The 15,348-nt window shown below is 42.5% G+C and overlaps 2 protein-coding genes across 2 annotated transcripts in view; both read left to right on the top strand.

Annotated features, from left to right (window-relative positions):
• The window catches only part of LOC131688294 (serine/threonine-protein kinase tricornered), a 38,482-nt gene extending 33,041 nt beyond the window's left edge, over nt 1-5,441 (top strand). The window contains exons 2-5 of the mRNA XM_058972494.1: nt 2,364-2,897; nt 2,954-3,591; nt 3,652-3,815; nt 4,001-5,441. Of these exons, the coding sequence (XP_058828477.1) occupies nt 2,433-2,897; nt 2,954-3,591; nt 3,652-3,815; nt 4,001-4,110 (1,377 nt within the window). The 5' untranslated portion in view covers nt 2,364-2,432 and the 3' untranslated portion in view covers nt 4,111-5,441. The remainder of the gene's footprint in view (nt 1-2,363; nt 2,898-2,953; nt 3,592-3,651; nt 3,816-4,000) is intronic.
• A 4,318-nt stretch (nt 5,442-9,759) lies between these two features.
• On the top strand, nt 9,760-14,531 carry LOC131688243 (uncharacterized). The gene is made up of 2 exons (XM_058972432.1): nt 9,760-11,710; nt 11,800-14,531. Exons 1-2 carry the CDS (start codon nt 9,760-9,762, stop codon nt 14,529-14,531), a joined length of 4,683 nt encoding a protein of 1,560 aa, XP_058828415.1.
• The last annotated feature ends 817 nt before the right edge of the window (nt 14,532-15,348 follow it).

Raw genomic sequence — 15,348 nt, 5'->3', positions numbered from 1 at the left:
AAAACTGGCATGGTTGGAGGAGTGTTAGAATGAAAGGACAAAGCGCGCGAGTACTTAGTTAAATCACAATATCTACCAAGATATATCCTAATTCATTTCCATACCTACTAACATCAATCCTATCATGCGACATCTGTGGATGATGCAGAAAATTCCTTGGTCATAATAGTCACAAGTGTTGAACTAACATTCCTTCCCATCCCTAAGTTGACCTGCATGGGTGTGGCCACCTACATTACTTGTGGCAACTGGGTCAGATAATGGATGCCCTGGCTTATATAATAGAATAGTAGGTAATTGATCCTATTCATTTGGGAAGATCGGATTGGATAAATTAAGGTATAATTAGTTTATCAACGCACGTGAATCATCCATTCCCGGCCAGCATAGCATGATGAAATTTTATCAGAATGTAATTGTCGTTAATGGTGAATAAAACCCTTTTGCTGTCATTTAGACGAGTTAAAATAGTTTGATTGCATGTTACATGTGTTCTTTTCTTCTACTTAAATAGTCTATTTTTGTTGTACTTATATTAGTTTGCTTTTCCACTACTCATGTATACCAAAAATAGTATCTGTCTATTTATACACTTCCATTTTATCTCTTTGCATCGTTTTTTTTTTATTCGGCATGTTATGTTTCCTTTTATTGCTATATCCTAAATTGGATTCATACCACTACTCACTAACACAACTAATTACATATTCTCATATACATACACACGCTCGTGGCTTTCGCGATAACACAAACGCGAACATACAATTGCAATCATCTACACATTGTGCTATATTTCACCCTAAGGAGCAAAATTTGATAAAAACCAAAATTTTTCACTAGGGTGAAAATTTGTTGGTAAAACCAGTCTTTGCACTTGAGGGCGCAAATCCTTATTTCATACTCAGTTGCGTTTCGGCTTCGCCTCATCAGAAACCGACACTAACTTATTGTCGGAATAGATTAGCGCCGGCTTGACGTAAATCCCTTAAAACTAAAGCACACTTTGTGTTTCAATCGAACGACGCAGAAGTTCTGTTTATGCCGATGAGACACAGTGAAGCCGAAATTTGTCTTGGCTTAGCATACTTACGCCCGCGATCTCGCCAACATTAAAACACCGCGAAAGTAGTGTAGCACCTATACACTTACATACGCAGTCTCAAGCATTAACCCACCACTCGCGCAATCACGGTCCCGTCCGGAAGCGCCTACCTTCGGTCCTAGCAGCCTAGACTCATGCCTTCAGCTGGACCAATAAAAAATGACGCTTAGATTCACTAGACAAAACGTTCCATGGCGACATGACCGGAAAATCTAGTGATATGGGAAAACTTACTCACTTCTAGCATCTGCACCACACACTAAAAATTAAGCATCAGAGCCACAGTCCGCGCATGATTATAAAATCGAGTTTAAGCACTCGCTAACGCAAGCGACAACTACTTTAACATACAAATGCTCGATCCCTTCGCGATGACACTATTACCGAAGACTACATATTAAGAAGACTGATATCTCTTTCCCTCCCCCATACAAACAAGAGGCGACAGAGGTTGCAGCACCTCTATCGTATGAAGGTAGGAAGCATAATGTAAACGTGTATATGTGTGTGTGCATCACTATGGGTAGTACCACCTTTACTGTCTCCAGATTCTGGACAGAGTTGCCAGTCTTCTTAATATGAAGTCTTCGCTATTACGCAATTAGTGAACAGTGAAAATAAAAAAAAAAGTTATAATTAAATTGATCATTTTCATACCATGCCGGCATGCTTACACTGTGTGATGCATTGATGATAAAAGCTCACTGTAGGGTCAAGTGCCCTCTGGTGGTGATAAACTGATGAGCTGCAAATTATATTTTGCTTTGCCTTGTTCCGTTTTCATCTGACCAGCTAGAAATTCTTAACCGAAGAGTTTAAAATGTAGGGGCAACGCGCATTGTTTGTCCGGGGTAGAATGAGGACTGATTTTTCATGATATCAACTAATGGGAAATCTTTGATTAAATAGAACCATCATTATGTTAGGGAGAGGAATACGTCCTTTTTTAGATAAATGTTATGATCACAAGAAATCGCGTCTTTTGTATCCTTTCGTTTTCATCTGCCACAGGTGCTTAACCTTTGGCAGTGTCCATTCTCATTGGTTCGGATACCTTCATTGCACTGTAATATTCCTCAGAACAGAGCTACACCTTGACTTTAAGACTATTGTTTCTGTAACAGATTGAAATATCGGATACTATATGGCCTCTTGGCTAGCTTCATACCGCAAACGATATTAACCCCCTACTGTCACTTGTTCGCCTGCGGTACCCTCAAATCAAGCGGAAAAATCAAACACGTGTTTTGTTCATTTTCAGATACTGCCAAACTTCCGCCAGCAGCAGTAGCAGCTCAGCAGAGGATTGAACCAGCGGCCAGTAACCAACATGACCGCAACGGACAACACAATCCGCTTTAGTGACCACACGATGGACAAGGCGACGAAGGCGAAAGTTACGCTGGAGAACTACTACAGCAATCTGATCACCCAGCATGGTGAACGAAAACAGCGGCAGGCTAAGCTGGAAGCCTCGCTTAAAGACGAAGCGCTGTCGGAGTCACAGCGGCAGGAGAAACGGATGCAGCACGCCCAAAAAGAGACGGAATTTCTTCGGTTAAAGCGATCCCGGCTTGGGGTAGAAGATTTCGAAGCACTGAAAGTGATAGGGCGAGGAGCGTTCGGTGAGGTGCGGCTTGTGCAGAAAAAGGATACCGGACATGTGTACGCTATGAAGGTACTTCGGAAGGCGGATATGTTGGAGAAGGAACAGGTGGCTCACGTCAGAGCGGAACGGGATGTGCTCGTAGAAGCTGACCATCAGTGGGTTGTAAAAATGTACTATAGTTTTCAGGTAACACGTCTTTTCAAACATATATTCTGAATGATTCACAATCAACTTATTTCCAGGATTCGGTCAATTTGTATTTGATTATGGAGTTCCTACCGGGAGGTGACATGATGACCTTGTTGATGAAAAAAGACACCCTTTCGGAGGAGTGCACACAATTCTACATCACCGAAACGGCACTGGCAATTGATTCAATCCATCGGCTAGGATTTATCCATCGAGACATAAAACCGGATAATCTTTTGCTGGATGCTCGCGGACACTTGAAGCTTTCGGATTTTGGACTCTGTACTGGACTTAAAAAGTCTCATCGGACAGATTTTTACCGTGACCTTTCGCAAGCTAAACCATCGGACTTCATCGGAACCTGTGCTAGCCCGATGGACTCCAAACGCCGAGCTGAGAGTTGGAAACGAAATCGACGAGCATTGGCTTACAGTACCGTGGGCACGCCGGATTACATCGCACCGGAAGTGTTCTTACAGACTGGCTACGGTCCTGCTTGCGACTGGTGGTCCCTTGGCGTGATCATGTACGAAATGCTCATGGGTTATCCGCCGTTCTGCTCGGACAACCCACAGGATACATATCGGAAGGTGATGAATTGGCGCGAGACATTGATCTTCCCACCGGAGACACCCATTTCAGAGGAAGCACGTGATACGATCGTGAAGTTTTGCTGCGAGGCGGAGCGGAGGTGAGTTAAATACGTAGCACTAACTGAGTTTTGTTTCATTGAACTTGTCAACCGTTTTAGACTTGGATCTCAGCGTGGTATTGAGGATTTGAAGCTAGTTTCCTTCTTCCGAGGAGTCGATTGGGAGCATATTCGGGAGCGCCCATCTGCTATTCCGGTAGAGGTTCGATCGATCGACGACACGTCCAACTTTGACGATTTCCCTGACGTTGCACTGGAAATACGTAAGTATTCGTCAAGTGCTTTATACCAGAAGCTACAGTCGAAAGATTTACATATTGTTCTTGAATGTAAATCAGTTCTTTTGAAGATATTTTTGAGCTCACCATGTACTTTTTTATATACCTCAGCATATTTCAAATATGAGATGTTAAACAAATTAAAATTCCGTTTTCTTTTTTCTCGCTAGCCGCGCATCCAACACCGGAAGGCGAAGTTCTCAAGGATTGGGTCTTCATCAACTATACCTTCAGACGGTTCGAAAGTCTGACGCAGCGTGGTACGCCAACGAAAAAATAAGTTCGTGTTCTACGGTTCAACTTCCGAAGTCTCTTACTATTCTAATCTCCTGCGTTGTTTTAACTAAATCAGCCGAGTTGAACCTCGGTGTGCACAGTGTCGATTGGCAAACAATATAGAGAAAGTATATTTAACGACGTGATCGTAATAACAACCCGCTCGGGTCTGAGCAGGGCATTAACAGAATGACTCAATTGAATGGTGTAATTTAGTATCCTCTTTAAGAAGTACAGATGTAAAAAATTTAAACACACGCTCGTAAAATCAAAGAATATCGATAATGCAAGCTAAATTCCTTCCCATCTGCTTTTAGATTCGATTTATTGTGTAGTTTTCCATATTTTCCAGCTTTCACAGCCAAGTAGACTTACGTTACATTATGTTAACAAATAACAATGAAACGCTTGCTTAGCAAATATGATGTCACATACTTTGTTGCAAATTCGCATCTGACACAGACATCCAAATAATAATCTTTATCCCTGCCCCTGTAAAGAAATATGAACAAAAGCAAACCATAATCCGTTCTGATGCTTAGGCTAGTTGAAGAAGTAATGAACTATTTAGTGAGAAAGACAGCAAAGGAATCCATGTGCAACTTCAGTTGAAACGTCCTATCTGACAGAGAAAATTACTTATACATAAAATATCGAACGAAGGTATCAACTAGGGAAGGGAGCAACTAAACGAGAGAGCATTTCCAGCAGGAATGAATGGACATAAAGCTAAATAGTATTAGTAGGTAGTTATTATTTTAAAACCATTATTCTAATTTTAGGTTTGAATGTTTTAGGTTAGTAGAGCAAGCCAACACACTTATTTCGATAGGCAAGTAAAATGCAAGTGATCTGTTTAGTTGTGTACATAATCACAGGTTCAAAATGGGAACGAAATGCGCGATCCGCAGTTTTTTTCCTTACTAAAAAAATGTTTACATCAATATTTTGTTTTTGCTAGAAGCAAAGGTTGGTCATCTATCAAAAAGTTCTTGTTTAGGTTTTTATAGAAGTTTTATTTATATTTTTTCTGTATCGAAATACAAATAGTGTAAACAATGTGTGGAGATGCAGAATTTGTGTTTTGTTTTTGCTTGTTTAATGAAGGACATAAAACTCATGAGTTTTGAAGGAGGGGAAATATATTTAAGTAAGCAAAGGATGAAAATAGCTGTAGTTAATTTGTTTCCTTTCCTTAGTTGCGGATATCCCTGTTTCCATCCTTACCTTGTAAATGAAGTGTCGTTTTGTTCTCCACACTTTTTCCTGAATTGCATTCGCAGAGCTACACACAGCCCTATACTGATGAATAAAGTGATACATAGATTAACGTGACGATACACTTCCGCCAATGGTAGTAGATAATATCAAATCAAATACACTCAGCCAAAAAATACAGTGAACTTCATAAGTATATCGTATATTTTTTAGTCACAAGCAGGACGTATGTAAATCATAAGACTATCTTATGAAGCGGCATTTATTTCGTCAAATCGGTTTGCTATGATTTAATTTTCCATAACGCATCTTCGATTTTTCATAAGACAAAATTATATATTTCTCTTATGTTTATGTGAATCATAAGATGCTCATATGGAACTCAAGCGAGTAACGTACACAATACCCAATAAAGTCTTATTTTTTCATAATCATCTTATGAAAACATAGTTTTGTTATTTTTCTACAAATCATAAGATGATTCTTATGAATTTCGCTATATGATTTGGCTGGGTATAGGAAAGCGGATGCAGTTTCTCAGTTTCGTTTCAGGAAATGAAGCTCATTTGGTTCCGTTCGTAACGAAGGCATGCAAAACAAATTACATCACAATTTTTGATAATCACTTTCATTCTAAAGAGCCTCTAATTTCCAGGACCAAATGGCGCTGTTATGCGTATCACTGTGGTATAGCTTTGCCGTGACCTGCTGTAATTCCGCGCGCCGCCTTATGCCGCATTTTTTTTCTAAAGCTTATTATTGTGGCACCACCATGTCATTCATTTCGCATTATTGTTTTAAAAGTTTCATTGCGTTATACACAACGTTGGGGCATAAAGCGGACCCTACACTAGACAGCAACATTGTCAATAAATATATTGACAAGACTGCTTCAATCCATCAATCCCATTTAAATTCTACAGAATCAATATTTTCAAGATTACATTATACCATCAATATATTGATCAATATATGATTTATTGTCAATATTTCTGCTCGTGCAGGGTCCGCTTAACTGCTAAAACATTTTGGTGAACATTGCGCAATGAAAAAACATAAAAATGCATTCTCCGAACCGAACTGTCAAAAGTAGCCCTCCGCTTAGCAAAATGGCTAAAAGTGCCGCAAGGGGGTGACCATATCAGACGAGTAAAAAACCAGGACAGTCGAAAGAATGCTGCCTCCCCCGTTACCTTTCAAGTGACTGTGCCTTCTCCACATGTTTTCGGTAGTTAAAAGGTTTTGGGGTTTGGTAGGCAGAGCTTCGGCAATTTAAAAAGTTCTGGGGGTCTAGGAGAAAGAGCTCTGCCAGAAAGTTTTTCGCCCGAATTCGATCACTAAGCACTTTTTCGGATGTACACACACGCAGTTCTTGCTACACCACCATCAGCGAAAGTTTCATGCTGAGATCGTCCATGCAGAACGGGTGAAGAGTTTTGAGCACTAAATACTCGTCATTGCCGTAAAGCAGAAACATCAACGGTCCCAAGGAGCTTCCCTGCGCTATACCTGGGAATCTCCAATAGGGATCTTTAGGGGTGTGCGGGTTAAGGCATATTCTGATGCAGATTAGAACCGTGAGTTAATATCTAAGTTTTTTTTTTCAATTTTTTGGCCCGAAAGTATTGAAAAAAACATTTTTTAGTTTGTTTCCTTTTAGGACAATAACACATCCAAACCCATGCGACTTGCGCGACCCTATAGGTTGCCTTATCAGATCTACCATAGTTTGCAGATGGAACTTGGGATGGCAGGTTGCTAGCGGATTGACAAAGTACCAGATCATCCCAGTGAGCAAATTTTCTGGCAGAGACCTCTCTGCTAGATTTCTGTAAGTATTGGTTTGGCAGCCCTGTCAGATTTCTGCGCGTATCTTGTCGGGTTAGTTGAGCTAGGGCGAACTCGGTTTCGCTCGCGTTTCCTGGCAAATTTTTACAGGAACCGAGCAAAACCCTGGCATAACTCGGACATAAACTGTGCAAAGATCCTGGCAATTCCTACCTGGTAGAATTTAGCACGAATCGAGCAAAACATCTGACAAAGATGTGGCAGGAAGCGTGCAGAGATCTTGGCCGTACATTTTTGGCTGGATTATGGATAAAAGTGAGCAGCACCGGTTGGTTTAACCGCTTCTGTCAGAAACAGTTGTTGCATTTGAGCGAATTCGTTGCCAGAATTCTCACACAAATCGCGCAAAATGCTCGCAGAAACTCTGTCAGCATCAATTTCGCTTTGCTCAACTTTTGCTAACTTTCTGCTTGCCACGCTGACCGGGATGCTATGTGGGGTGCTGTCCCGGTTAACAATGAGGCGAACGAGATATTTGCAGATACGTCATTTAGTAGGACAACTGTCAGTTTGCTGGTTGAGTTTAATTTGGTTTTTTTAAATTTAGAAATCATAAAAGAATAATTCAGGTTTAAGAATGTGTGACCTGTGATTTCTTAGGTCACAATATCGTCGCTTTGGTCACTGAGCCCAGCTTGTATATATTTGTAAATATTGTTATTTTTTTGTCGTATAAATAAATAACAGTGTACGGTCTATCGCGTGTATTTGACGACGCCTGTTCTTTGTTTATACTTTGAAATTATTGTTCGTAAATGTCTAAGTAGAATTTAAACGTCAAACCATTACTACTCCGTGCTTGCATGTTTGAGTTACGTTTAAGTTCTGCTTAATAGCCCAGGTTGGTGTCAAATGTAGGTTTCGTTATTTATTTGTTCAGAGATTTATTTACTTATTTATTTATTTATATATTTATGTGCTTATTTATTTATTTATTTATTTATTTATATTTGTTATTTATTTTGCTTGTTTATTATTCATTTTGTTATTATATTTTTTTGTTATAATTGTTCAATATTTAAAAAATAATCAAGGAAACAAGTACCGCACATTAAATATTCTTGATAGCTTTTGTACTAAAAATATTTCGTGACACCAACCAAAACGATAAAATTTTTGTAAATGTCAACCGTCATCGTCCTGTCATCTCATCATCACCGTCATCAAATGCGGGGTGGGATGCGAGGAGGCGCGGTGGGTATATTTTGGAAAACGGACAGGGCAAGGACAAAAATCTACCGCGAAAAAGTAATGCGGTCTCTAATAGTTAACCGGCCCGGAGGAGTGAGGACTAGCAGCAGCGAGTCACTAGATACTTGACCGCGCGTTTCCATCGTAAGAAAAGTCTTGTGATATAAGCTGATCCGTAGGATCTTGTTTTCGCCGTTCAGAACCACCACACGAACGTTAAGGTTCTGTCCGGCCAGTCGAGTGGGATAAGTGTGGTTACCGGTTTCTGTGTAGTGTACTAGTACGACACGAGTGCAAGAACGGTCAGTGATTGGCAAGATTTTTACGCCATTGTAGAGGCCAGTACCCAAGTACCGGAGGGTAGGCTCTACTAGACCGAAAACATTGTAAATCCCACTCGACTTAGTGTTAGACACTCGTGTAGAAGATAAAGTGCGCATTGTACCACTTTCCGGGCCCAAAAGTGAAACGCAGGCCTCCGCTACAAATAGGCCGAGTTGCTGCTTCTTCAGGAGTCCCCCGTCGCTATCGTCCGTACGTTACTGCACCACCGTCGAAGCCCGTGCCTCATCGAGCCAGCTGCAAGTCGACCAACATCATCACGATCGCAACGGTATCGACAGAAGAAAGTTTTCGTCGAATAAAAAGCAAGTAATAAATTTGTTTGCTTTTATTAATAGCCCTTCTGGCTCAAGTCAAGAAATCAAAAAAAAGAATAGTAGTATTAAATAAAAAGTGTATGGTCCGTATATACAAGTTGTGTCGTCCATTTTGTTTACAGTGCATTCCTTTAGGTACTTGTTTCCGCCGAAAATTAATCACGATTCGCTCAGTGACCATAGTGTGGGAAGAAAAGTCCGCCCCAGTGTGAATTTCTCCAGGAGACAACCGTGAAACGACCCTAATAGCTGGTGAGTACAGTGTGGCCCCACCACCACAATAAGAACGTTACGAAACCGATACGTAACAATTGGCGCCCAACGCAAAATAAAAGAAAAAGTGATTTGTTTCCAAGACCAGAAGCAAATCCCTTTTTCGTTGTGTCTCCCGGAGAAATTCAATTCACATTGTTCACTTCATTAATCGCGAAGTCATTGGGTCGATATCCAATCTGGAAGTTGATTCTGAAATTTAATTGTGATTAGTGGAATTGCGAATTGTTGCGAGTGATGAAAAATTGTATATCTGGCACGCCGTCGTTTGCTAGTGCTTGAGTAGAAAAATTGATCGTTTGTTTTGAACATTTTTCATACACAGGTAGCATTGATCGGATTGAATTTGACATTTACTAATACCATTACATTTGTTTCTTGTCGGGTTTTTGTTTACTTTTCTGGCGGGTGTTAAAACTATTTGTGGTTTGTGATAATTTTGTTAATTTTTGCCTTTTTATACAATGGCAATGGCACAGCTCACATTCGATCAAGCTAGTGAGCTGATCCAAGGTTGGTATTTTGATATGAGTGTGGAGTTTTTAGCCGACGATGAACTGAATTATGAACTGACTGCCCGTTCTGTCAGTTTGTCTATCGGTCTCGATCGCTCACGAAAACGCAAGTGGCTGCGAGACCAATTGAAGGTGGAAAGGGATGATCCGTCGGGAAAATGCCCACGAAGAGTAGTGGGTGATCCTACTGTGGAAGTCGAGGTTTGTACGCATAAGTTTATCGAGTTGAAATCGTGTTTGGAACAGGAGGATGATGAGGAAAAGAAGGTTTGTTCCACTAGAATGGTACACGTCGGTATGCGTTTAGTGACTGTGTTGAGGGACTCGCGGGGGTCGCCTAACTTGCACAGTCAATTGCAAAATACGGTGGTTGAATTAGCGGAGGTTCTTGAATATTTCTTTCGAGGTTCTGCTTCGTCTTTGCAGAGTGATCAGCAAGAGGGAAATGATATTTTAGCTCTGTTGGATGCAGACAAAGCAGATGAAAATCCTAGACCGAGAGTTTCCGTTCTTAGTCAGGATGACCTTGATTGGATCCATTCGTTGCAAGCGAGAATTACGGATCTAGAAGCCGATTTAGCCCGACGAAGAGAAGTAAAAGATGCTGTAACCCAAACTCTTCCCGATCATGCTCAATTTACTTCATATTCACAACACCCTGATACAAATTTCAGAACATTTCAAAACTATAATTTTCCGCCTATAAAGCCTTCCAATTCATTCGATACTTCATCTAGTTACCATAATTTTCAAAATATCCCAGATCGTACATTACATTCTAACAATATACCAGTTCCCAACAATACATACAATATTCCCTATCACCCGACGAGAACTTCTAATCCTCCTGGAGCAAATCCCGAAATGTACAACCATGCTTCGGCTATCCCATCTTTCCCTAAACGAAATTCACCTCCCATGTATAGTGGTGTTCTACACAATCCGTACCCCGCACCGTACCACAACCGTCACACTCTTCCTGTGTCCAAATGGAACATCACTAAATACAGTGGTGACGATCAAGGGCTGAAGCTAAATGAGTTTCTGGAAATTGTACAGGCTTTATCCCAAGCTGAGCATGTGTCGGAGGTCGAGCTTTTCGAGTCGGCTGTGCATTTGTTTGTTGGTTCAGCGCTCAAGTGGTATATGGCACAAAGAACCACTGGTAGATTGATGAATTGGCAGCATTTGGTATTTGAATTAAAACGCACCTACATGCACCCTGATTTGGACGCGTTGATCAAAATGAAAATTTACCAGCGTCGTCAACAAAAACATGAATCTTTCCACGAGTACTATTTCGAAATCGAGAAACTGTTCAGAACCATGAGTGTTCAGATTCCCGATTACGAAAAAGTACAGATTCTACAGCAGAATATGCGAGTAGACTACAAGCGACAAATGACATTTATTCCGATAGTCGACCTTGAAACACTTGTTGCTGCTGGACAGAAATTAGATGCATTAAATTTCTCGGCATACAACAAGGTTTTCGGGACGGACAGGGATGTCCAAGTGGTCGAAAGCTCTGAAAACAATTCGAAGAAAAAAAATAAGAACCAATCCCAGACTCAACAGGTGATAGATCAAACCGCAGCAGTGTCTCAGGTCAACCAAAATAGAAACAATTCACACACATCCACTAATTCGTCTCGTCCCAATCAACTTTCCAACAAAAACAACCAATCCTTACCGAACACCCAAACGAGTCAAAATTCGTCTCAAAATACCGCCCGACCAGACCCGATCGCGGTGCCATCTGGGTTCAATTCTCGTCCACAGTTCACGTTGGAAGAATTGATAAACACGCACATTCCCCCACCGGCCAATACCTGCTACAATTGCGGGAGGATTGGTCATCACGTAGCGATGTGTAGACAGCCTCGGGGCATATTTTGCAGTACGTGCGGTCTTCGCGGTTTTCCGACTAACTATTGCCCGTTTTGTTTAAAAAACGGACCAAACGCGAACCAAAATCGTCGTTCGCAGACACCCAACGCGTAAGTCAAGACCGTTTTCTTCAACGTACGCCTCCCCCTTACTGGGTGCAGGCCACCAGAGATATTTACCCAGAGTCTACGGAAATTCTTCAAATTACCTACCCTGTCCCCCACGATAACCGGCCGTACGCACACGTAAAGATTTACGGTTACCCGGTACGTGCTCTCCTGGACAGCGGTAGCAATCATACGCTTATTAGCGAAACCCTTTTTTCGCAATTGAAGTACAAAAAGTTGCATCGTCCCTCCAAAAACGTGATTCTACGGTCTGCAAGTGGAGATGAACTGCAAATTCAAGGTCAGGCTCATCTTCCATTTGCTTTCCAAGGATGTGTGAAAATAGTTCCTACTTTGGTAGTTGCAAATCTGTCCATAGATTGTATCTGCGGAATGGATTTTTGGAGGAAATTCAAAATTCAGCCCGCGATGCAAAACTGTGGAGGGATTGAGTCCACTGCGTCGGCATCTATTACCGAACACCGTAGTTCTGCAAATATTTTGACCGATGATGAAATTATGGTGATCGAGAACGTCAAAAAACTTTTCCTTCCTGCTCAAGAAGGGAAATTGACCCTGACCAACCAAGCTCAGCATCGTATCGTGTTGGGAGAGGAATGGAAAAATAAACCACCAGTCCGCCAGTTTCCATACGTGATGTCTCCGAAGACGCAGGATCTGGTAGCCGTCGAGCTGCAACGACTGTTGGGTTTAGGGATTTTGGAACGGAGCAACTCGGATTGGTCGCTTAACTGTGTGCCCGTCATCAAGCCCAACAAAGTTCGGCTCTGTTTGGACGCGCGCAAGATTAACGAGCGGACTGTTCGGGATGCTTATCCGTTGCCTCATCCCGGTCGAATTTTAGGTCAACTTCCCAAGGCTAAATACCTGTCCACGATAGACCTGTCTGAAGCATTTCTCCAGGTTCCATTGGACCAAGAATCGCGGAAGTACACGGCCTTTTGTGTACAGGGCAAAGGGCTATTCCAGTACACACGGATGCCTTTTGGGTTGATCAACAGTCCTGCTACGTTAGCACGACTGATGGACAATGTCCTGGGCCACGGGATGCTTGAACCGTACGTCTTCGTCTATCTCGACGACATTGTTGTGGTGACGGAGACATTCGAACACCATGAACGCCTTCTAGTGGAGATTGCACGTCGCTTAAGGGAAGCAAACCTAAGCATAAACCTCGAAAAGTCTAAGTTTGGAGTGTCTGAGATTCCCTTCCTGGGATATCTCCTTAATACAGACGGTCTTCGAGCCAACCCGGAAAAAGTTCGTCCTATTGTCGAATACGAACGGCCCAATACCGTAACAAAACTAAGGAGATTCCTAGGAATGGCGAATTACTATCGGCGCTTCATCTTAGACTTTAGCGGGGTGACCGCTGCACTCACAAACCTTCTGCAAAGCAAAACGAAAACCATCCGTTGGCACGATGACGCCGAACAGGCATTTTGCGAAATCAAAGAGCGGCTGATATCTTCACCAGTCTTGGGCAGTCCTGATTTCAGCAAGGAGTTCTGTATCCAAACGGATGCTAGTGACGTGGCGGTAGCTGGGGTTCTCACACAAGAACAGGATGGGGTAGAGCAGGTCATTTCATTCTACTCCCATAAACTGACAACGCCCCAGAAGAACTACCATGCCGCAGAAAAGGAAGCGCTTGCAGCCATTCTCGCCATCGATGCATTCCGTGGGTATATTGAGGGTTACCATTTCACCCTAATAACCGATTCTTCCGCTCTGACCCATATACTCAGTACAAAATGGAAGGTCGGGTCACGATGCAGCCGATGGGCGTTGAATCTGCAGCAATTCGATATGACCGTCAAGCATCGCAAGGGCAAGGAGAACGTGGTTCCGGACGCCCTCTCGCGAAGCATCGCAGCTGTTCAAGAATCGTCGTGGTACGCGTCAATGTCCGACAAAGTGGCCCGCCGGCCCGATGATTTTGTAGATTTCAAGATCGACGATGGTAAACTCTTTAAGTTTATCACCGTGAACGATAATCCCTGTGATACTCGCTTCGAGTGGAAAATGATTCCCCCGCCCACCGAAGTTCCAAATATTCTTCGACAGTACCACGACGATTGCTTTCATCCAGGCTACGACAAAACCCTTGCACGGATCCGTCAAAGATTCTACTGGCCTAAGATGGCAGTTGAAATACGGCGGTACGTTCAACAGTGTGGAATGTGCAAGGAAGTCAAAGCTTCTTCCGTCCCTGTTGCACCTGCCATGGGAAACATGAAAATTGCCACCCGCCCTTGGCAGATCGTATCAGCGGATTTCATTGGCCCTCTCCCCCGCACTCGTCGCGGTAGTCAGCACATTTTGGTAGTTTGTGACTACTTTTCGAAATGGGTAATGGTTCAGCCTGTGAGGAATGTCAGTAGTGCCCCCATGTGTGCGATTTTGAAAGACCAATGGTTCCTGAGAAACTCGGTTCCTGAAGTGATAATCACTGACAACGGAAGCAGTTTCATTTCCAAAGAGTTCAAGGAGCTGTTGGATCGTTTCAAAGTTGCCCACTGGCTCAACTCACGATATCACTCACAGGCAAACCCGGTCGAAAGTCAACCGAACTATCAATGCTGCTATCAGGACATACGTGAGGGAGGACCAACGCCTTTGGGACACTCGTGTGTCGGAGATCGAGATGGTTTTGAATACCAGTGTTCACTCGTCGACTGGATTCACACCATACTTCATTAATCACGGTCACGAGTACTCTGAAGTTGGCACCGATCATTTACTCACCCGTCTCGATGTAAAGCTGACTTCGGAAGAGATGGAAGAACGACGATCGAAAATGTTTGAGCGAATCTACGACCTTGTCCGCAAAAATCTGGTGAAAGCTCACAATGCTTCCCAACATCGCTATAACTTACGGCACAGAAAATTTTCCAAATCATTTGTAGACGGCCAGTTGGTGTATCGGAGAAATATGAAACCGTCAAGTGCGGCCCAGAATTACAATGCCAAGTACGGCCAACAATTTCTCCCATGCCGCATCAAGGCGAAAATTGGGTCGTCCTCCTATGAGCTGGAAGATTTGAAGGGCAAAAGTTTAGGGATTTGGCCGGCTGCCCATCTAAAACCTGGTTAGCATCATTTCCGCATTGCAGCTGTACGATTTCGGGAAAAAAAGTATAAAAAAAAAAGGAAAACTGAAACACTTTATTCGCACGTCCAAATAAAACGAAAAGGCAGCTGCACTATCTACCAACACTCAGAGTCCTCCGGTATCCTCCACCGATCTCAAAGATAACGGTGCAAACTTCGACGTTCAATCTAAAACAAAACAAAAAAAACATAATTAGCAATCAAAAATACTTACCAACATCACGAATCATCCTATTTTCCATCACTACATAAACAATCAACATTAGTCAGCTGAGTATGAGTAGCTGTGACAGATCGGATAATAGACAATCTGACGACAGGGTTGTGCTGGGTTACGACGGGGTTACGTTTGCCCGCCGCCAGTTTTAAGTCGACTTTACACTCTAAGTGTGAATGGGTTAATTCT

Source organism: Topomyia yanbarensis, chromosome 3, assembly GCF_030247195.1.
Source record: "Topomyia yanbarensis strain Yona2022 chromosome 3, ASM3024719v1, whole genome shotgun sequence".
Lineage (NCBI taxonomy): Eukaryota > Metazoa > Arthropoda > Insecta > Diptera > Culicidae > Topomyia > Topomyia yanbarensis.
This window is presented reverse-complemented; position numbering and strand designations above follow the sequence as displayed.